The following is a 23,845-nucleotide window of genomic DNA, read 5'->3' as shown; positions in this document are numbered from 1 at the left end:
TGAATAAAGTCATTATTTTTGTTTTCTTTGCTTACAAAAATACTTCCTGTGACTTCATATTACCAAGATTGCATGTCTGATGGCAGATGGAGTATTCTGATGACGACTTTCATAGCTTTTCTGGACCTTGACACTGTTAATTACTTGGCAGTCTATGGGACAGTCGCAAGCCTCCAGGTTTTCATCCAAAATATCTTAAATGATGTTCCGAAGATGAACGGAGCTTTTACAGGTTTGGAACGACATTAGGGTAAGTGATTAATGACAACATTTTCATTTTGGAGTGGAGTAACCCTTTAATACTTCTAATTTGAGCAAGGACACATTCAAATACTTTTGTACTGTTTCATGTTTTAACAAATACTGTTGTTAAAAACTGCAACAGTTACAAAACCATAGGCAAATCGTTAGACAGCCTACTATGTAGACACATCAAGAACTGTTATTCTCAGATGTTGGTTTGAATAGATGTGGCCTTTCTCCACTCTGACGTAGGTGAACTGGTGGTGAAAAATACTCCACAGTTGAATGTTAAGTGCTTTTGGCCATAATACAATCTGCCAAGTGTGTTTCTGTCAAAAAAGGATTTATTTGTTTGGTGCTCAAACACCAGGCACTATGGTCTCATGGTCTGTGGAGCACATGATGTATGCATGTCCACTAGAGGTGACATCCTAATGAAGCTCACTGGTGTGGATTCCACAGGTCAGCTGGAGGTGATCCTGGACCGCAGGCTCAATCAGGATGATAATCGAGGTTTGGGTCAGGGAGTGCTGGACAATAAGATCACTGCCAACTCCTTCCGCCTGCTGCTGGAGAAGAGGAGCTCTGCGGAGGAGGTAATCAGGATGGAGAAATAATTGAGCTAAAGAAAAAAAAAAGTACATTCATTAATGACCACTTCCTCTCAGTGTCTGGATCTTTGGAATTTTGGAAGTTCCCTGCTAAAAGTCACTTAAGACCTTTATTAGATGATATTAGATCTAATTTACATGTACACATGTAAGCATTTGGCAGACACTTTTATCCAACGTGACTTGCATTGCATTGAAGGTACACAATCTTTATCAGCTGACCATGGTGTTGCTAGTGCTGTGCTCTCCTGTTCAAGCTACAGGAGAATTGTTGTTATATATTATCACAGTCAAAATATTGCATATTTAATTCACCCTGTTGTTATATTTAGATCTAATGCTCACTTAAAAGTTAATCTTTTAAAGCACTATTTTATAACACTTAAATGCCATTTTTAGCAAATCTCAGAAACAACATTTTTTCATACTGTGTCTTATGTTGTGATGTCTAAATGTACTTTAGAATTTAAAATGATTGCTTTTAGTTTTTAATGTTTTTAAACAATGTATTTAGGCTCAAGATTCGAAAGTTTGTGGTTGGAAAGATTTTGTAACTTTTTTTGAAAGAAGTCATGTATGCTGACCAAGGTTGCTTTTATTTGGTCAAAAAAGATAACTACAGTAAAATTGTGAAGTGTTTTTTACAAGTATATAAAATAATTAATTCGTGTGATTTTCAGCAGTCAATTCTGCAGTCTTCAGTGTCAAAAAACAGTAATGCTTTATTAATAAAAAAAAATATTTTTGAATTGCAAAGTTCAAAATAACAGCATTTATTTTATTTTTAAAGACATTTAAGTGTCTTTACTGTCACTTTTGATCAATTTAATGCATCCTTGCTTAATAAAAGTATTAGTTTCTTAAATGAAAATTGTTACTGATCTTAAACATTTTAACAGTGGTGTATACATATATATAAACACTATAACCTTCTATGGCTTTAACATGAAAATGGTTATTGGAGACCCTGAAGATGAGCTTAACAGTCTGTGTAGCTGGTATTACAAGACTTAAAGTGGGTCCAAGCTTGTCATTTCTGGTTATTAGGTGGTCTAGATGGTTAAACAGATGGACTGCCGGTTCATGGACCAATAACAAACCATCTCCAGCTTCTAATGTTATAATAACCAGCTTGACCAACTTAACCTGTCACTAATGCTATCACTTTTCTGTCTTAGGCACAGAATGAGGAGCATGCACCATATAGCTATCCGTCTATACTGAGTCACATGTCGTTCATGTACCTGAACCATCCCTTCATCTCAATGGCAGTCAGTCAGCGCTCAGAAAACCCATCCTTGACTGCTTACAGTCCTTTGAGTGCCTCCTTCCCCTGCGACATGCATCTGGTTAACCTGCGTGCTATCCAGTCAAAGGTACGTCTCAGTTGTGTTTGTCGTTTAGAGCAGCGATTTTCAAATGCCCCAAATTTTTGTTCAGTCCTGAGTTCTGTGAGCTAATCCTAGTGATAACTGGACGAAGTATGCTTTGTCAAAATAGATTTGTTAAAAAGAAAAACTAGGGTCTGTTCGAGGATTTGAAAGAGGAAGCTGAAAGCTGTTTTGGCCGTAATTGGGGAGCACAGGACTGCTGGCTCAGTTCCTAAGAGGGCTATAAAGTATATTGACCTTCAAATTGATATTTTAGCATCCTATACTATTTCCCAGGGCTGAACTGTAATATTATAACGCATGACAGGATAAAGGTAAAAGTGCTCAGAACAGGGCTTATTTGAGCATGGGAGGATGCGATCTGGCTTAAATACTTAAAGGGTCTTATTATAAGGATTCACAATTGTCTTGATCTTTTGAGATCAAAGACTTCATTGTACCTTCAAAACATGCTGTAACTTTACGGACTCAAATGTTTTTGAAATTACATGTAAAGACGGGTCAAGAAGCAATCTAAAGTTCAGTTAAATGCATTTATTTGCAAATGAAATTATATTATATCTTCACTTAATTGCAGTTAACATGCATTTAAGTGTCTGAAAACGGTAATTGAGTTCACACTGAAGTAGATTCTATTATCCTTAATAAGTGCTCTTTTTAAAAGTATGCTGAAGTGTACCACTTTTTCAAGGGCACACCATTAGTAGTGCGCCAATTGCATGGAGTGCACATTTCATACCAAAAGGATTTTATGTCAACATGTGGCTAAGGTAACAAATAATATGCTTACATTCTGGGATTGCCTTATACACAGAGGAAATGTCAATAGCTGTTTTAGAATTTGGCCAATGTAATATTATAAGGAGAAAAAAAACAAAGTGTAATTTTGCCATGCTTTTATGTTTAGAATGCTTAAAAATGCTATCTAGGTAGACAGCTGACTAGGGAGTGATGCAGCTGTTAAAATGTTGGGCTTTGTTTCTCTCACACGTATTGACTACATTCATGGCCACTCAAATTTAGTTTTGACATAAAGGTTCAGATTTTTTGATTGAGCAATGACACGAGTTTAATTGACAGCCAGAAAACTCCCTTTAACTGTCGAATTCACTCCCGATATATGTAATTATTCATTAAAAGGACTGACAGGAAAGTTGGCTGAAGTGTAGAAGAGCTTATGGTGCACTGAAATAGAGTAAAATAATTTAACAATGTCTGAGCGTTCCTTTGTTGCTTGCCATGGAAATATCCACTCAAGGACACCCTTTATGCAAATGGAAAGTGTTTTTCAAGCATGGAAGACATTGAGTACATTTCATAATTTTTGTTGCACGACCAAACATTTATCTCCGTTGTGAGAGCTTTATGGCCTGTGAAGAGTGATTTACTATTTCTGTTGTTAATCTAGTGCTCCAGGTTTACAGTGATGAGAGATTTGGCTGAGCAGAGGTGTGTGTGTGTAAATATATTCCTGTTTCATTGTTCATGAAGGGACAAGTACAGATTCAAGTGTACATTTTATTATTAATAATGACAGAAAATAGTTAATGGAATGTTCCGTTCCAAGTGCTACAATAGAAAATAATTTCCTCTAACTCCAGTTTTGGGGAAAATGCACTTGCAATGAATAGGACATATGTGGGGAATGACACTGTTTAAACATTAAATACACACTTTCTTGAAAATTGAGGCACATGATTTAAAGTTGTGCCCTATCATTTTTGTAATGCATTTGTGTCATGCACCCAATTATTACTAACAATAACAACAGCAAAAATACAAATTGGCTACAGTTAGTAAACAATACATCCAGACTAATAGGTGTCAGTATAATGTGCAAAACAACAGGCTGGAGAAGATCCAGTGTAGTGCACAATTAAACGTCTTGATACTTTTTTGAAATAAAACAGCATGAGCTTTTAAATTCTGCCATTTTTAGTTTGATGCACTACAGTATAATGTAGCTATGATGTAGGATGCAAGTAGAACAGCTTGTAAACAATGTCACATAACATTACATTCACCTCAGCATTTTGCTTGGGGCCTATTATATGCACTATATTACATATTCTTTATATTATTACTTAGCCTGCTCATTTCAATCTAATTCAATATAAATCTTTCATGAAAACAAGCTTCTATTCGATTATTTAAAATATTTGTATTTCAACAACAAATTAGAGTAAAAACATAATTAAAGAGCCACAGAGATGGGAAATCAAAAATTACCTGTATTACAGTGTATGATGTAGCTGTCCATCTGTGTAAACAATGTGCAAAGCAATTAAACCAAAAAGTACAAGATTTATAAAGTTATTGGCTTCTAAAGTAAGGAGTCGACTCTGAATCGCTGAAACGAGTCGTTATAGATTTCAAATCTTTTGCCCATCTCTATGTACGTCACTAGGAGCACTTTGCATAATAATCTCCGCCTACTGTCTTGGGAGAAACAACTCTGACCTGCCCCACCCCCCCCCACACAGACGCTCTGGTTGGTGTGACAGCATCATGTCGAGGAGACAGTGTGTTTTTAATTGTAAAGGCAAGTTTGTTTTATTTTCACTGCCAAAGAATGAAGATCAGAAGAACCAATGATTAAAATTCATTTTTACCACAATACCAGAGCAGTACAACAAATCCCTTTTGTTGTGTTCACAACATTTCACTGATGACTGCTTTTCTAATCTCGGTGAGTACAGCAGGATTTTCAAAGCGTTTGGCCATAAAAGAGGGTTCATTACCAACTTTATTTAGACCAACAAGCATCTCCGAATCACAACGCGAAGTATGATTATGAAGTTATGTGTTTGTTTTCTCCCGAGCGTCTTATCAGTATGTGTGCTATCTGCAGCCTTTGTCTGCACTGATCTTCATTTACAAACACGTCATTAAAATGAAGTGTAACAAGTGCTGCTAACATATATTCTGTGATAAAGTAATCCATATGAAAACAACGCAATGTCTGTTTTTCACGTCTCCCTTCATTATTTCTAATGTGACCACGCCCCCGCGCTGAACGCGCTATTCAGATTCAAACTGAAGCGCGCGGCTTGAATACACCCACACAGAAGAAAAAGCAGCTAGACTGTTCAAGTTTTTTATTTTACTGTTTGCTTTGCGATGAGAGGAATAAGACATAATTCACCCCAAAAATATGCTAACATTTTGTTTACCGTGAAGTTGTGTGCGGAACAACCAATCAAAAATGACAAAACATGTCAGTTGACCAATTAGAACACAGTATGCTACCGAAAGGTGGGGTTTAAGGAAACTGAATCTTTTGAACAGTTTTGCACGAACCATTTGGGGATCTCTGATAATTGAGGTAATTTTAAAATGATATTTTGACAAAATGACAATGTTTTTCAACCTTGGATGGATTTAAACCTATTGTACAGGACTTATAAACAGTGATAGGAAGCTTAGAATTTTCATCTTACTGGCTCTTTAATATATCATTAAAAAGTTTAGATGTAAACTACCTTATTTGTAATTTACATTTTACATTTGTAACTCAATTTGAATTTTTTATATTTTGAAGTATATATATTTTTTCTGTTTTCTGCTAAATGAAACGTTTAATTTTGGTGTGGTGGATTGGTAAAGAATGAATCACTAGTTTTAATCCAGTATTTCACATCCAGTATTTGAACTGTATGTTTATGAGCATGATAAGTTTGTAAATGCTGTAGCTGTGATGCGATACGTACAAGGATACCAGAAACTCCAGCCAAATTACATAATTGACACACTATTCTCTATACAACTGCTACTATACAACTCTCTGTACAAGGGAAGTCCAGGTTTGCACAACTACAGCTCATTTCTGTACGGAAGATCTGAGTGCGCTTCATTAGAAATAAGTGAAAATTAATTTCTTCTTTTTACCAAAAGAACGCCTTGCCCCATCAATCCATTGTAAGTGCATTACTGTAAATGCAAACTTTTTCAGATTTTACAAACCTATGGATACATCAAAATTATTTTCCCATGCCATCAGTAAAGCTCAAGTTATTTCAAACCAACAGGATTGCTTTAAGTTCCTTTGTTTTGTGAAATCTTGAGGAGAAGCTCTTTCCATGGTGTTGGGATGGGAGAGACTCACTCTCACTTTGGTGCTGAGCTGCAGCTGATGAGTGAAAGGCAGTGCTCCATAATTGGCCCAGTGTGTGCGTGTGGAGAAGAAACAGTGTTGTGTTTATGGGGCCTGAGGCTCTGTCTCGCTTCTCTCACAGGAGGAAGGGGGAGGTCCATCCGAGCAAGCTGCTCTGATACTGCACAGAAAAGGCTTTGACTGTGGCTTCTCCAATCGGAACACTGCCCTACTGTGTTCCACCACACGTGGCAAGGTAAAGCAGATCACATGGCTTCCCACACACAGACACATATCACTAATTTAGAGAGGGTCTTATCACTGCTGCTAAGTTTTGTAAGACCATGAGGCTTATATTAAAAAAGATTGGACATTTGCTCTCAAAGGGATAGTTCATGCAAAAATGAAAATATATTTTTTAACACAAAACTCAAATTCCATAGAGCACAATAGGGAGAGCTTTATATCCAGTTACAATGATAAGGCACTGAAGCGTTCAAGCTTAAAATGGACACAAAAGTACCAAAAAAAGTGATATAAATATATTAGTCATGCAGTAGTTTTGGGTAAGAAACCAAATATTTTCCCCTCCAGTGAACTGTTAAAAGGATAGTTCACCTAAAAAGGAAAATTGACTGTTTATTCACTCATCTTCTGGCCATCCAAGATGTTGATGACTTTTTCTTCTTTAAAGAAGGTTTTTAGGTGAAACCGTGGTTGGTGATTTATAAAATGAAATAAAATGTTAATAAAATCAAAATATAAAATGGTGATTCATAAAAATTCCTAAAGTCAATGGCTACCATCACTTTGAAAGGCAAATAATTTGAAAGGCACCTAATATCTGTGGCTCTGATGGTATATTGAGGTCGTATGAAGCTAAATGATCTGTGGGTGAAAGAAACTGAACCTTACCTGTGATCCTCAGACAAACAGGGTAGTAACCTAACAATAACCACTGGTATTGAAATATTAAGTCACTGTTTTGAACTTGAGGACATATCATTTAGACCAGTTTTTGTGTTAACTGTTTATTGAAAAACTTAAAGGGTTAGTTCACCCCAAAATAAAAATTAGCCCATAAATTACTCACCCCCAAGTCATCCTAGATGTATATGACTTTCTTCTTTCAGTCGAATCCAGTCTAAGTTATGTCAAATTGTCTGTGATCTTTCAAACTCCTTAGTGGCACTAATATGGAGCCAGAAGAGTCTCAATAAAGATAAATGCACACACTACAGTCACATATGCACACATAGGATTCATACATGCACACACATAATTCATAAATACACACACAGGATACACAAATGCACACAAAATTCACAAATGCACACACAAAATTTAAAAAGCACAGAAGATTCACAAATGCATAAAAAAATCAGAAATGCACACAAAATTCAGAAATACACACACAATTTAGAAATGCAAACAACATTTACAAATGCACTCAAGATTCACAAATGCACAGGACAAGATTCAGAAATGTATTTCTGATGCACACACACATATATCTTGATTTACAAACTGCTTGCGGTCTGTGAACTTCACTGCATTTGTGTGTGAATTTTGAGACTCCCTTGACTTGGCTCGACACACAAATGCTTTTTTTTAAACAGGGAATGATCTGCAACCAATCAGATATCTCCCTTGTTTTAGCCAATCACAAGAATGCACCCCACGTGGGGGATTGTTTACTTATAAGCCAATCAGCGAACGACTCACTTTCCTCAGCTAACGACTCACTTACCTCACACAGCCGGCGACTCACTTTGCGCAGCCAGCGACCCACTTTGCGCAGCGAACGACTCACTTTCCTCACGAGTCACGCAGCGAACGACTCACTTTTCTCACCCAGCGAGCGACTCACTTTCCTCACGAGTCACGCAGGGAACGACTCACTTTCCTCACCCAGCGAGCGACTCACTTTCCTCAGCGAACGATTCACTTTCCTCAGGAGTCACGCAGCGAGCGACTCACTTTCCTCACCCAGCGAGCGACTCACTTTCCTCACCCAGCGAGCGACTCACTTTCCTCAGCGAACGATTCACTTTCCTCAGGAGTCACGCAGCGAACGACTCACTTTCCTCACCCAGCGAGTGACTCACTTTCCTCAGCGAACGATTCACTTTCCTCAAGCAGCGAAGTTGAGCGAACGATTCACTTTCCTCACGCAGCGATCAACTCACTTTCCTAAGCGAACGACAGCCGGAGACCCACTTTTCGCAGCCAGAGAGCCACTTTCCTCTCGCAGCGGACCACTGACTCTCTCTTCATGTAGGGACTGAATATTATAATTAAAGTGACTTCTATATTGCATCCAAAAGAATATTTAGATATATTTAAATATTCAAAAAGGTTTAAACATTTTTTTTTTTTTACTTTCATTAAAATATTTCAATAAAATGAAATAATTGCCTATTGCAAATTTATGAATCCATGGTTAACTTTTTTTCTGCAGTCACTGGGCTATATGTATTGAGACATTTTTAAATTTATATTTAGTAAAAAATAATAAAAAATAAACCTGAATTGTAATCTAAACATCTGTATTTTCATACAATTTAATACAATTGCTGTGTGAACACGTTCATGTGATTGGCTTATAAGTAAACAATCCCCCCACATGGGGTGCATTCTTGTGATTGGCTAAAAGAAGGGAGATATCTGATTGGTTGCAGATCAGTCCCTGTTTAAAAAAATGCATTTGTGTGTCCAGCCAAGTCAGGGGAGTCTCAAAATTCACACACAAATGCAGTGAAGTTCACAGACCGCAAGCAGTTTGTGAATCAAGATATATGTGTGTGTGCATCAGAAATACATTTCTGAATCTTGTCCTGTGCATTTGTGAATCTTGAGTGCATTTGTAAATGTTGTTTGCATTTCTGAATTGTGTGTGTACTTCTGTTTTTGTGGGCATTTCTAAATTTTGTATGCATTTGTGAATCTTCTGTGCTTTTTAAATTTTGTGTGTGCATTTGTGAATTTTGTGCGCATTTGTGCATCTTGTGTGTGTATTTATGAATCATGTGTGTGCATCTATGAATCCTGTGTGTGCATATGTGAATGTAGTGTGTGCATTTATCTTTATTGAGACTCTTCTGGCTCCATACACTAAGCGGGTGTTGCAGTGCATCAGTCCAAAATAAGTTAAATAAAAAGTGCCCATCCATTAGGGCTGCACAATTAATACAAATTTAATCGCAAAGGCAATAAATCTTGATTAGGCAGAAGCTGAGATTGTCATACATGTCTTTCAGTGAAGCACAGTTCTGTGATCAGTAGTAAACCTCCATCCGAAGGCCAGAGGGCGCTCTCGCGCTGAAAATCCAAAAATCCCCGAAGAAGAAATCCAGGAAATTCCTATAGCCGCAGCTGAATAAACAGAAGATTTAACTGCTTTCATTGATTCAACATGACTAATAAACACACGACTATGGCAGTATATGGTTTATCTGAGTTCCTTATTATTATAATTTTCATCATAATAAAGTATATCTTTAAATTCTAATCGCCATTATCACATTATCACATATACAGTGGAATATTGTGTGCCTTAATTATTCTGTTTAAGAAGCCACATCATCTCACAGAAACAGATTTATTTCAAACACAGTCGACTCTTGTTATGAAGTGAGTTTGGAGTAAAATTGTTATTAAATGTGGTATTTTCACTTGCTCTCAGATGGAGCAGCATTATTACACAAAGCCATAGTTCACTGAGAAGATGCGCGAACAGCTCTCATTATCACGAACGATTTTGTCAATTTCATAATCGTATGATTATATCGTCTGTGATTATCAATGCGATTTTGCATAGCTTGTCAGAGAACTACAGCTCTGTGTAGTAAATGCTGCTCCACCTGAAAGTAGGTGATGGAGATTTACTGCAAATCACAGAACCAGCTTTATTGCAAAAATTTGCATGACAATTGCAATTAATTGTTCGATTAATCGTGCAGCCCCTACCATCCATAAAAAAAGTGTCTCACATGGCTCCAGGAGATGAACAAGACCTCCTGTAGCGTATCAATGCATTTTTCTAAGACAAATATCCATATTCAAAAACATTAATGTAGCTTGCACCAACAGTTGTACATGTAAACAGATCCGGGGTGATGAAGTATGAGGTCATCATTGCGCCTGCGCCGGTGAGTCTCGTGAAAACCAACGTTTGTTAACAGGAACAAAGGAAGCAAAGTTTCCTTACTTTAGCAAAGAAAACCAGTCTCCTCTTGGATTATATCGAAATCCTCAGACTTTCTTCTTCACAAATCCTCATTTTGTACTTCTAATTAGTGACCGTTGTTTAGTTTTGATCTTTCACCTTTGCTTCCATGTTCGTCACTTATGAGCGGCACATGCACAAAGCGGACCTCCATATGTCATCTGCCCAGAGCTGTTTCCTTGTACAACAGTGAGCACAAGTTACACTAAATTAATTATTACATTTTAAACATGTTTACATATTATTTTTCTTACAAAAATGCATCTATTCACTACAAGAGGACTTTGTTCACCCCCCTGGAGACGTGTGAGATACTTTGTATTAAAGATAGGCACTTTTTATTTCACTTATTTTGGACTAATGCACTGTAACACCCGCTGAGTGGCATTAAACAGCTTGAAAGATCAAATACATTTTTTGATATAACTCTGAGAGGAATCTTCTGAAAGAAGGTAGTCATGCCACCCTGTCTGGGAAGTATGGGCTCAGAAGCACCAATGAGGCTACTTTTTTAAGCTTATTAAGGTTGTTTTACAAAGCCTTGGAACACTGTTCATCCCATCAGATTTCAGAATCAGAACGGTTGGTTTTATAATCTAATGATTTAAAGGTGAAGTAAAAATTCTAAATTGAAAAAGTTGGATTTGGAAAACTCAAAGTGACAGAACTGATGTCTTGAGCCAAGGATTCAGAGAGAGAGAATTTCAAAAGAAAAAAAAAAATTTTCTAGCCCTTAAGGTTCAAAAATCTGGACTGTTGGTGACTTTACAGGAACGGAGTTAAGAGTCAGACTCCATATTTGCTGTGGTTAATGTTCAGACTGTCCTGTGTGCCATATTTCATTACTTTCCCACAAGTGGTTCAGTGAGGTGCCATAGACTCAAAAGAGAAGAATAACACGAAAATTAACAATAATGTGGTGCATATGCATTCAAATTAAAATGATATAAGCACATAACAAAATTACTCAAACTTGAACTTGATTGTTGCTGTGCATATTAACATGAGACAGAAGAAACATTTCAAAAATGATATGTCACCTGTAAAATGTTTATGTAAATGAGCTATTTACTTTCCACTGAGGCTTAGCTTAAACCTGTCAGACTGTCACATATGCTAACCATCTCACTTCTTACAAGTAAAAAGTCAAAGCTAAAGCTGTGCATACTTGAACATGTTGTGTTGGAAATGCTGTAATCACCATACTGTGTTTGCTGTGTGTGTGTGTGTGTGTGTGTGTGTGTGTGTGTGTGTGTGTCTGTGTGTAGGTTAATTTAGAGAAGCTCCTGACAGATTTGAAGCTGAAAAGCATCACTCCTGTATCACTGTCTCTGATGCACACACACAATAGTGATGCCGACCCCCAGGAGATCAGCCTTAAACCCATGGAAATCAGGACTTACCGCCTGCAGCTGAGCTGAGCTGCAGTCACATCGGCTCACGTCCTCCGTGTTTTACACTCGAGAGCCGTGAGGTTGTTGCCTTCAGCCAAGGACTCGCTAAACGATTGTCGACGGAAACCTTAAGGTTCACTGCAAAGCGCAATATGAAATCTCCCAAGATTTCCCAACCAGCTCTCTCAGGTTATTTAATATAACGTGAAGCTTCAAATGTGTGATTCACTGTGCTGCGAGTTGAAATTTTGCACTGGGAAAAGTGTTGCTACAGTGGGCATGTTGCAAAGAACGCTCTTCTTACTTCTGTTACATGACGAAGAGAAAAGCTCCCATTTTATCCTCACAATCGCCAAATGACAGTTAATATAAACCGATTGTAAAATTGATTGAAGTCTTTCCAGAAATTTTATTTGATGTTATTATTTTGTTGCAATCCCAAAGTTTTGGCTCAGAACTGTGCCTTAGTCTCACAGGGTGGTGGTGTTTGTCCTAATGGAAGTGAGAAATTACTGTAATGAAATTTTTGTCATTAAACAACCACATTTCTCCACAATCATACATTTATTTTTTTCGAATGCAGATCAAATAAATTGTTATTATGGGGTCTGTTTTGTTTTTTTATGTCCCTTGCAAAGGACTGCAAGTTACATGGGTTTATCACATTCATTGAAATAGGTTTAATGCAACTTAAAATTAAAATGATGAAGACTTTAGCTTCTATCTTTAGCTTTTCTTCAAACATACTGTATACATGCCACCTTTTGCCTATTTTATGCAGTCTGAAGGACTGTAAATCAGTTCAGTAGCAATTTCAATTCATCAAAGGTGGATGGGTGTCTTTCAATAATTGCCTATAGAATGTATATTGAAAATTAAAGATGATAATTATCAAATAATAAATTAAATGTTTTATTTAATATATTAGGCTATATGAATATAAACATGTATATATCTTTATCAATATAAATATAAATTCATGCAGTGGTTTAGTTGAAAGGGATAACGAATCATAAAATGATGACGTGGTTATTATGGATTATAAACTTTGTGTGATTGTGTTGAGGTTTATGAATGGAAATGAACTTAGAAGTTCGATTTATTACACAATCAAACTATGCAAATGTACATTTGTGTCTTATGCAACAATGATCTATTTTTCTAAACACGGGACCTACGGGGTTGATCTTAAATCAAGTCAGAAACCCTCCCCGCTTTACCTGACAAAGTTCTTGAGAATTGTTTCTGGTATGTTGTAGATCTGCAACATGTTATGGCATGTGTTATCAATGTTTTCCTCAAATGCATTTCCTTCATTCTGTGATGTTTATTCCTGAAGTCTTACACGCTGGGTGTCTTTTATGAGGTGTTTTCTTGTTTAAATCTGCTTCCAGACTGTCGATAAAAGAGTTGTCTTGAGCATGATGAAGGATGATTATTTGTTGACTTGCTACTGTGATTTTTTTTTTTTTTTTCGAATGGTAATTGAGTTGATTCAGCATGTTTTTCCTTTTGCTTTTATGAAAATATGAACTGGCTTGCCGTTCTGTTGGTCAGTCAGAAGTGCTGTGATCACTGTATTCCCACTAGCTGCTTAATTCACACTTTTATGACCAAATTGGTCTGTGACTGTAGTGAATCAGGATAATGAAAGCAGGCAGATGCTTTCCAACCTTGTGAGAACATTCCTTTTTTTTTAATCTTGGAAATTGTCGTGACTATCTGATATGCATCTTTTTTACCAGTGTTGCCAATTATAATTGTGTCATTTGAAAGGAATGTTACAAAAAATAAATAAAAAATGTTCAGACTTTTTTGTTTGGATTTTAAGGACTATTTCTCATTGCTCATTGTATGTTGTGCACTCATAAGGTTCTGTGTTCTTTTTGACCTTTTCCATGCGTTTCTTCGTGATCTTCTCCTCTTCCTCTAGCTTTCTTTTTTCCAGCTCTGTCTTTTCCATCTCTTTGTCTCTTTCCATCATTGTTTTCAGTTCCTTTTGCCACTAAAAGATTTCAGAAGAATAGTAATAGATTTTTTAGCAATTCTCTGCACATATTTCGCCTCAAGCTCCTTGGGTCCCATTAACAAACAGCTACTGTACCTCTATCTAAATACTAATCTAAACTTCATTAGGACCATTAGCGAATCGGCAGTCTCTGACTGGCTGATGGATTACTGCACTGAATCAAAGAGAAGGCAATACTCACTTGATCTTCCACAACTTTAATCAGACCAATATCAGTCCTGGTTCTCAGGGCCAGATGAAAAGCTCCATGTTTGCCCTGTCTGATCAAATATGGCACATATTTGAAATGAAAGAGATCAAGTGGGCACATGTGATACAGTGATGGTATTTAACTGGTATTTTGAAATATTCAAATGGTACTGGATGGGTGGTGTATGGGTGGCATGTAATCAAATTTAACAACCTCAAAATTTCATGATTTTTAAGTCTGTGATACTTCTGATCACATTTACTGTATTTTTGATCAAATGAATGCAGCTTGGTGAGCATAAGAAACTTCATTCAAAAATATGGTATTCCCCTGATGTCACGTTACAAAACTATTGTATTTTTCTGTTAGTGTAGCAGATGCAATTTTTAGAAGAGAAGCCAATAACCTTGGTGTCTTAAGATGGTCTTTTGTAAAAGAATGGGGTGTGATGGGTTCAGGACGACCTCTTCTGGCCTTGGCTGTGGAAACTGCCTCTTTCCTGGGTTTGGTGGGTTTTGTTCTGTGCCGGAGGTCTTCAGAATGAGTAGTGAGCTGAACTGAAGAGCAGATCTGGGAAAGAGAGTGTGCTAGCCGACCAGTGATCCGCTCGCTCTGTGTGCATACACACACTTCAACTGTGTGTGAACTTCTCATCCTCTCTCTGTGGTGTTCCAGAAGCCTTTTATCACCCTGGAAAGGAGATAATAAGAGGATGAAACGGCAAGGCCTGTTGATCATGTAGAGGATCAAATTAAGATTCTGTTTTAGACTTGTCTGATTTCATAGTGCCAGAGTTTAATGCAGTCACACCAGATGAATGTTTAAAATTACAACAGTGTGCTTCAGCGTGTTGTTTAAATTCAGATGTACATTCCTTTCTGATGCCTCATGAGCTCTCTATCATGTCACCTCAGTGTTAGGCACAATGTAACTCCTTGAAATTTGGACTGAATCTACATAAGCCTCATGCATTATTTGGCTGGATGAGGGTGAAATATCAAAACATCAGCTTTCTTTCTTTCTTTCTTTCATACTTTTTGTTTGAAAATAACACTGTCCTACCCACTGCTCAGGATAACATACTGAATTTATTTATTTATTTATTTATTTTTAGAAATTCCTACTTTTTTAAGCAGGGATGCATAAATTTATCAAAACAACAGTAACATTAAACATATCAAATATATATATATATATATATATATATATATATATATATATATATTAAAAGGAATAGCATTTATTAAAAAAAAAAAAAAAAAAAAAAAAAATATATATATATATATATATATATATATATATATATATATATATATTTATTTATTTATTTATTTATTTTCCAAATAAATGCTATTCTTTTGAATATCCTGAAAATGTATCCACAAAAATATTAAAGAGCCACAAAGAAATCAAAAATTACCTGTATTACAGTGTATGATGTAGCTGTCCATCAGTGTAAACAATGTCCAAAGTAATTAAACCAAAAAGTACACGATTTATAAAGTTATTGGCTTCTAAAGTAAGGAGTCGACTCTGAATCGCTGAAACGAGTCGTTATAGATTTCAAATCTTTTGCCCATCTCTATGTACGTCACTAGGAACACTTTGCATAATAATCTCCGCCTACCGTCTTGGGAGAAACAAAGCTCTGACCTGCCCCACCCCCCCACACAGACGCTCTGGTTGGTGTGAGAGCATCATGTCGAGGAGACAGTGTGTTTTTAATTGTAAAGGCAAGTTTGTTTTATTTTCACTGCCAAAGAATGAAGATCAGAAGAACCAATGACTAAAATTAATTTTCACCACAATACCAGATCAGTACATTGAATCCCTTTTGTTGTGTTCACAACATTTCACTGATGACTGCTTTTCTAATCTCGGTGAGTACAGCAGGATTTTCAAAGCGTTTGGCCATAAAAGAGGGTTCATTACCAACTTTATTTAGACCAACAAGCATCTCCGAATCATAACGCGAAGTATGATTATGAAGTAATGTGTTTGTTTTCTCCCGAGCGTCTTATCAGTATGTGTGCTGTCTGCAGCCTTTGTCTGCACTGATCTTCATTTACAAACACGTCATTAAAATGAAGTGTAACTCCGTGAATACTCAATGAAGAGACATGAGAGCGATATCTATAGAAAGCTTGACATGTCTACTTTAAAACTAAACAAGTGCTGCTAACAGATATTCTGTGATAAAGTAATCCATATGAAAACAACGCGATGTCTGTTTTTCACGTCTCCCTTCATTATATCTAATGTGAGCATGCCCCCACGCTGAACGCTCTATTCAGATTCAAACTGAAGCACGCGGCTTGAATACACCCACACAGAAGAAAAAGCAGCCAGACTGTTCAAGTTTTTTATTTTACTGTTTGCTTCGCGATGAGAGGAATAAGACCTAATTCACCCCAAACAGATGCTAACGCATAGTTTACCATGGAGGTGTGTGCGGAACAACCAATCAAAACTGACTATGTTAGTTGACCAATCAGAACACAGTATGCTACAGAAAGGTGAGGTTTAAGGAAACCAGCTTCGCACGAACCGTTAGGGGATCTCTGAGAATTTAGGTAATTTTAAAATTATATTTTGACAAAATGACAATGTTTTTTAACCTTGGATGGATTTAAACCTAATGTACAGTACTTATAAACAGTGAGAATTTTCATCTTACTGGCTCTTTAAGCAGAAAAACTGATAATAATAAGAAATGTTTCTTTCAGCAGGAAATCAGCTTATTAGAATGATTTCTGATCATGTGACACTGAAGACTGAAGAAAATTTCAGTTTTGCATCAAAGAAATGAATTATTATTCAAAATATATTAAAATGGAAATTGTTATAGTATTTCATAATATTACTGTTTTAGCTGTATTTTTATTCAAATAAATGCAGCCTTGGTGAGCATAAAAGTCATCTTTAAACAAAAAATAAAAAAAACAACTTCAATAAATCTGACATTTTAAATGGTAGCGCATACTGCAAATTTTCTGCATCCATAAAATACCTGTATTAACTACATTTGCCAAACAACAAAGCACATTATGCACAATATCTCACAATGCACATACACATGACCCTCAAACTACCATATAAGGACATGTTGACTTCAGTGTCTCTTAGCTAATGTTTACTGATTTCAGGAACACAAATCTAAAGAATCTAGGCCAGGTTAAGCAAATGAGGGTTTCTCCAGTTTGCTGGGAGTAGTGTTGTAATATTTGGGCTACATTTCCTGTGTAGCAGCAGGAAGCTGGAGTACCTCAGTGATCCTCACAGCATTGATGACACGGGGGTCTGTCTCCTGCTTCAGGTGCTTCTGCAGCGTTAACCAGGCTGTGTTCCTCAAAGCCTCCTGAAGTGTGATCCTGTGGCTGATCTGTGCCAAACCCTGAACCACACTGTAGCGCAGCCTCCATGTGTCTTCCTGTGCTACAAACACAGATATGTGCTTTACTTTCAGTATATTGTAAAAGACTAGTGGCCCCAAAAAGTATTTGGACACACTATTTGCTAATACTTTTAGTTCACACCCGAGCTCAGGGCTCAGGGTGGCATCCCCCTTGTGGAAAAAAAATAACAAAAAGCATCCCCTCCGTAAAACCACTAACCCCCTTAGAAGAATAATGGTGTGTATTATTTTTATTTTTATTATTATGCAGTCTTTTGGCATCTCCCGGTGGTATTGTTTGGTATGGCAGGCTGACTTGTGCTTTTATGTCAAAATTACTGTATATTGAGCTTTACATAATTTTAAGTTGTGTAGAACATCTGCAGTGACATTTTTGCAAAGTATGTTTAAAAAAAAAAAAAGACCATGGAATGTTTAAATCTATCTTGAATTTGTTTTTTGTAAAAAAAAAATAACGTAATTGAAAAGTAAATACAAACGTTTTAGTGAATAGAAAAGTTTTGGCTTGCAGTATTGATTTGGAGAGGAGGGGGTCTTGGAGTTCTGTGGGCGTCCTAAGAATTGAATATTACTATTATTATTTTAATTAAAATGTAAATTGATGCAATGTAAAGATCCATCCCAACCCAATATTTGTTTGATATGTATTTTATGGTTTATTTATTTTTCACTTTGTAGAAGCAACATGGTGTTTCATTCCTTGATTGAATCTGTTTCTGAATGAATCAAGTGTGCCAGTGATTCAATGGTCTGCTCACTTGTTTCGTTTCTACAGGTACTGGTCATATAATTAGAATATCTTCAAAAACTTGATTTATTTCACTAATTCCATTCAAAAAGTTAAACTTGTATATTATATTCAATTATTACACATAGACTGATATATTTCAAATGTTTATTTCTTTTAATTTTGATGATTATAACTGACAACTAAGGAAAAGCCCAAATTCAGTATCTCAGAAAATTAGAATATTGTGAAAAGGTTCAATATTGAAGATACCTGGTGTCACACTCTAATCAGCTAATTAACTCAAAACACCTGCAAAGCCTTTAAATGGTTTCTAAGTCTAGTTCTGTAGGCTAAACAATCATAGGGAAAACTGCTGACTTGACAGTTGCGTCTAAAGACAAAAAGGACTGGACTGCTGCTGAGTGGTCCAAAGCTATGTTCTCTGATGAAAGTAAATTTTGCATTTCCTTTGGAAATCAGGGTCCCAGAGTCTGGAAGAAGAGAGGAGAGTCACACAATCCACATAGCTTGAAGTCCAGTGTAAAGTTTCCACAGTCAGTGATGGTTTGGGGTGACATGTTATCTCCTGGTGTTGGTCCACTGTGTTTTCTGAGGTCCAAGGTCAACACAGCCATATACCAGGAAGTTTTAGAGCACTTCCTGCTTCCTGCTGCTGAACAACTTTATGGAGATGCAGATTTTCATTTTCCAACAGGACTTGGCACCTGCACACAGTGCCAAAGCTTCCAGTACCTGGTTTAAGGACCTTAATATCCCTGTACTTAATTGGCCAGCAAACTTGTCTGACCTTAAAAATCTATGGGGTATTGTGAAGAGGAAGATGTGATATGTCAGACCCCACAATGCAGAAGAGTCAAAGGCCACTATCAGAGCAACCTGGGCTCTCATAACACCTGAGAAGTGCCACAGACTGATCGACTCCATGCCACGCCGCATTGCTGCAGTAATTCAGGAAAAAGGAGCCCCAACTAAGTATTGAGAGCTCTACATATCTATACTTTTCATGTTCATACTTCTTAGTTGGCCAAGATTTTAAAAAATCTTTTCTTTGTATTGGTCTTAAGTTATATTCTAATTTTCTGAGATACTGAATTTGGGGTTTTCCTTAGTTGTCAGTTATAATCATCAAAATTAAAAGAAATAAACATTTGAAATATATCAGTCTGTGTGTAATGTATATATAAGTTTCACTTTTTGAATGGAATTACTGAAATCAACTTTTTGATGATATTCTAATATGATCAGCACCTGTATTTGAATCAGCTGTATTGAACGAATCTTTGATTTGAAAAATTCAATAAATCATTTATTAAAACAGAGACTTGCAGCCACCTACGGGCGGTTTTATTTTCATCTTTATTAAAGCACTTACATTGTTTCAGCAAGGTTATAAGTCCTCCAGAACGTCTGCACCGAGGAGAGTCTGACTGTCCACCGAGGGCTGTTTTCTTAATTTCAGCACAGTAACTGTTTCGGCAAATGTTGATCAAAACAGAGCAGTAAATGTACTCCAACTGCCACGGCCAGGAAGCTCTCTGCGAAAGTATCATACAAAAATATCATACAACGAGTAATAATGAATCAAATGATTAGAGATTTATTTAGAACCTTTCTGTGTGTGATTTTTTTTGTTTTTGTTTTTATTTTGCAAATTGCATTTTTACATTTTATACCACCCCACCCACCATAAACGACCCTACCCTGCCCCAACAAAGCAGTCCCCAATTAGAACACAACTTTATAGAAACAGACACCGGCATTGTATGCTACTGGTTCAGGAAACGGTCCTCGTCCTCCCTAAAATAACCATTGATTTCTAGTTGTGTCCTACGGAGCCCCGCACATGACATGCAGCAAAAAAATAGTAGGCTAAATTGTGTGCACGATTTACTAATTCGTTCCCTCAATGTACTAAAATGTGCACACGATTACTATTGCTTTCCCTCGATTTACTATTGCGTTCACTCGATTTATAATTTGTGCGCACGATTTAGTAATTCATTCCCTCGATTTGCAAATTGAAGGAATGCGATAGTAAATCGAGGGAACGCAATAGTAATCGTGTGCACGTTTTAGTACATTGAGGGAACGAATTAGTAAATTGTGCACACAATTTACCAATTCGTTCCCTCAATGTACTAAAACAATCAATCAAAACAATATCAAAATTTGCAGCTTACTCTACCATTGTTGTTTTATATCTCAATTAATATTCATTTGGATATTGTTTTGGGGGCATAAAAAACATAAATCATAATAAAGAATGTATTATTTAACCTGATCTTGTTTAGTATCTCAGGGAAATATTTTCACAAAACGACTTCACTGCATATTAATATTTGAAAAACTAGATTAAAGTCATACAACTTTGAGATTTTGTCATTATCTGTATCTGAACCCAATTGATTTTCATTTGCTCGTTTGTTTGAACTATTCCTTTCAATCATTGATCCAATGTGTTTTTCGCTCATCCTTCTACTTTCTTATGCACCTGAGAACTCTCTTGTCTTTGGGTCATGTGAAGGTTCATAAGTGTCTGAAGGCACAGCATGCTAGATTTGGCAGCCTCTCCCAGAATCATCAGTCCTAACCCACAGTGGGCCCTGAGAAAAGAGAAGGTGAAAAAGCCTGACGTTACGGTGGGATTTAACCTACAGTTCCACCTAGAAGCTGATTACATAACGTAAAAACCTGCGGAAAGCATCTCCCAAACACTTCACGCACCAGTCGTCATGTTGAAGTTCATCTCTCAGCAACATAAGCTGTTTGATCACTGGAGAGAGGTGAGTGCCATTGTTTTGCACGCAGTGATAGCTGAGAAGGCAGTGCCATAGTATCTGGTTAACACCATGCTCCTGTGCTTCCGCAGAGACCTGTCAACCACGTAGAGTTTTCACTTCAGTGAATCATTCAGCACTCCCTTTCTGATACAGCTGACCCAGCCTTCAAACCTGCACTGAACTGTCGTTGGTCAGTCGGAGAGCACACAGATCCTCCCCGACACGAAGCATGAAGTGAACGGCAAATAACATGTTGGGGAACTCTTGGTAGCGTGTCTCACATTTTAACAGGCCTGTCAACAGATGAAGACAGTTGTCAACTTTATATGCATTCCACTGATTTTTGAGACAAGTCTCACAATTTTAATTGCCATTAGTTTTGACATAAGCAATGTTCATACTTCGAAAACACCTGTCATGAGAACATAACTCGGTCATTATTTTTTTCCAAGTTTTTTTCAATTGCTATCCTTTTCAAAACCTTGCCTCTTTTTTTCAAAACTTCACACAAGTCCAAGAATTGCACACACAAAATGCAAAATGCTTCACATCTCTTGCAAAATTATGCATTCAAAATAACACATAAATATATCTCAAAAGCAAACATTTGCAAACAATATGAATTCCTGTTGATTAGCATATGGTTTTGCAGATTTGGTGTGTAGTTCTGATGTTTAAGTGTCAAGTTTCAGAAACTGTGTGACAAGTAAAGATTTTGAGTAAGCAGTTAAAAAAGAAAAAAGGTAAATATTATGTCATGTAACATATTTAAGAAAGCCTGTTTCTGCCATCTAAGAAAAACAATCATTGTCACTGGTAAACCATAACTATGAATAGAAAGTAATTATTATACGACAAAAAGTCTGTCCTAAGACTGTCTCAGACCTTTTAAGCTGTGAAGATATTTGCTGCTTGGCTGATGTCCTTTCAAATGACCAGTCAGTTTAAAGATGAACAGCCTCAGAGAGACTAAATAACCAAGCTGGAAAATTAAATAAATAATCAGATCGAAACTGTTAATTAAAGAAAGATATATATGCTAAATAAGGACTGATATATAGACCATTCTGTATACATAGAGAAAATGCTTTACTTGTGTTTAGTTGGCAAATATCTGAATAAATAATAATAAAAATAATAATAATAATAATGAATAAATTAAAAGTGTCTGCAATTACAGGATGAGTTTAGAGATTTGATAGCATGGTGGCATGTACCTGCAGCATCTTCATCTCATAAGAAGAAGATGGCTGGTCCAAAAGAGTTGTTTCAGAGCAAAGGAAACACTGGGCTGACTCTGCCAGGTGGAACAGCACAGGGATCTGATCTGCATCAACAGGTGCATGGTCCAGTGACACGACCAGGACATCCAAAGAATCTAAAAAAATATATATCAGGAGCATCATCTGTCATTTTTTCCACCAATCAAAATACACCAAAACATACAATGGCTTTTTAAAATTGATGTAGCATAATATTCTTAAAAGTACCTTGGAGTGTTACTATTGTAATTATTCAGTCTTATGGCATATAAAAGTGCTATTACGTACTGGAGTACTGGAGTCAACACATGGAGAGTTTCTGTGACTCTCATTGTAAATTCTGTAGCCAGTTGTAAAAATGTGATGTTGTCACTCTCTGCGAGTTATTGACACACCATTTCTAACTTTTCCACTGCACGAGCTCAGCAGGAAAAGCTGTGTCCAGGCCCCAGGGAGATCAACATGTTTGCCTTCGCCTCCAGATGTGAATCCTGCACGACGCTGAGGACAAAAAGAGAGTCAATCAATGCGGTCGAGTCGAGTGTTTTCATCAGTGGAGATTTGTCTCCACCTTGTGACTGGATAGAGTAATATGTCGATTTATTACAACTTGTCTAAGTTCTTCTCGGTGGTTTTTCTGAATCGAATACATCTCTGTAATTAAGTGTTTTTTTCTAAAACAATTTAAACTGAGTGAAAAATTAAGGAAGAATATTTGGCCTAATACCTTGCATCGACTAAGAAACTGCTTGGCAAGATTTTCATACTGTTCCTGCTCTTTGCAGTCTTGTGCTTGCTTGTATCTTTCAATGAAGCCCTCTGTTGTTTCAAAAGGGTTCCTATAAAATACGACAACTATCATAGTTAATGTCAGTTTAATCACAAATAATTTTAATAACAATAATATACGTTTTAATTGATGGATATACAATTTTTTCGTTGTTTCGTTTTGGCTTTCGCAGCAAAAAAATATTAGTAATTTATTTGTCCAGGTAACTTACCTTCTGATATCGGTGGCATTTATAGCAGTATTAGTTTCTTCGGCCCTTTTTCTGAAACGTTTTTTGAAATCCTCTTGTTGAGACTGAGAAACTATTCCTAAATAATGTTTGATGGGAATTTTGAGTATAGGCATATTGATAGTTTCAGCACAGTCTCTCACAAGCCAAATGTCCAAAATGCCAGGGAGGGACGGCGAAATGTTGCTATGGTTACATTGTTCAACAATAAACAATTTCATGAATTACAGTAACGTTACATGCATAATCTGCATATATATACTTTTAAAGAGCCAATTGTGCGATGCACACCTATATAAAGCTATTTCAATTAAATAAAACGTTAATATGACTTTTTTTTCACAATTGACTTTTTATCTCATATATTTTAGCCAGTTTCAATTTCATATTTCTTAACGTCGACTTAATGACTGATACTCTACATGTGCCATGATAATCA

At 36.6% G+C, this 23,845-nt stretch overlaps 2 protein-coding genes across 2 annotated transcripts in view; one reads left to right on the top strand and one right to left on the bottom strand.

The window, feature by feature from the left end:
- The window catches only part of LOC127958588 (alpha-mannosidase 2), a 51,577-nt gene extending 37,803 nt beyond the window's left edge, over window positions 1-13,774 (top strand). Inside the window, exons 19-22 of the mRNA XM_052557479.1 lie at window positions 706-839; window positions 2,033-2,230; window positions 6,481-6,594; window positions 11,835-13,774. Coding sequence (XP_052413439.1) covers window positions 706-839; window positions 2,033-2,230; window positions 6,481-6,594; window positions 11,835-11,987 — 599 coding nt within the window. The 3' untranslated portion in view covers window positions 11,988-13,774. The remainder of the gene's footprint in view (window positions 1-705; window positions 840-2,032; window positions 2,231-6,480; window positions 6,595-11,834) is intronic.
- Window positions 13,775-13,789: 15 nt separating this feature from the next.
- tmem232 (transmembrane protein 232) lies at window positions 13,790-23,794 on the bottom strand. The gene is made up of 13 exons (XM_052557480.1): window positions 23,389-23,794; window positions 23,115-23,226; window positions 22,783-22,888; window positions 22,343-22,503; window positions 22,011-22,107; window positions 21,297-21,418; window positions 21,070-21,218; window positions 20,837-20,948; window positions 19,718-19,880; window positions 17,445-17,614; window positions 14,586-14,869; window positions 14,171-14,249; window positions 13,790-13,965 (listed from the first exon to the last, which is right to left on the bottom strand). Exons 1-13 carry the CDS (start codon window positions 23,625-23,627, stop codon window positions 13,801-13,803), a joined length of 1,959 nt encoding a protein of 652 aa, XP_052413440.1. The 5' UTR covers window positions 23,628-23,794; the 3' UTR covers window positions 13,790-13,800.
- Window positions 23,795-23,845: the final 51 nt, after the last annotated feature.

This window comes from Carassius gibelio, chromosome B5 (genome assembly GCF_023724105.1).
Source record: "Carassius gibelio isolate Cgi1373 ecotype wild population from Czech Republic chromosome B5, carGib1.2-hapl.c, whole genome shotgun sequence".
Taxonomy (NCBI): Eukaryota; Metazoa; Chordata; class Actinopteri; order Cypriniformes; family Cyprinidae; genus Carassius; species Carassius gibelio.
This window is presented reverse-complemented; position numbering and strand designations above follow the sequence as displayed.

Bases quoted from the DNA above. Each gene is read 5' to 3' on its own strand.
- tmem232 (XM_052557480.1), bottom strand. From the start codon at position 23,627: ATGAAATTGTTTATTGTTGAACAATGTAACCATAGCAACATTTCGCCG. The intron at 20,949-21,069 runs GTGCGTGAAGTG...CTCTTTTCTCAG, and splicing joins GAACTTCAACATGACGACTG to GGCCCACTGTGGGTTAGGAC. The intron at 14,870-17,444 runs GTACTCCAGCTT...TCTCCTTTCCAG, and splicing joins ATGCTGTGAGGATCACTGAG to GGTGATAAAAGGCTTCTGGA.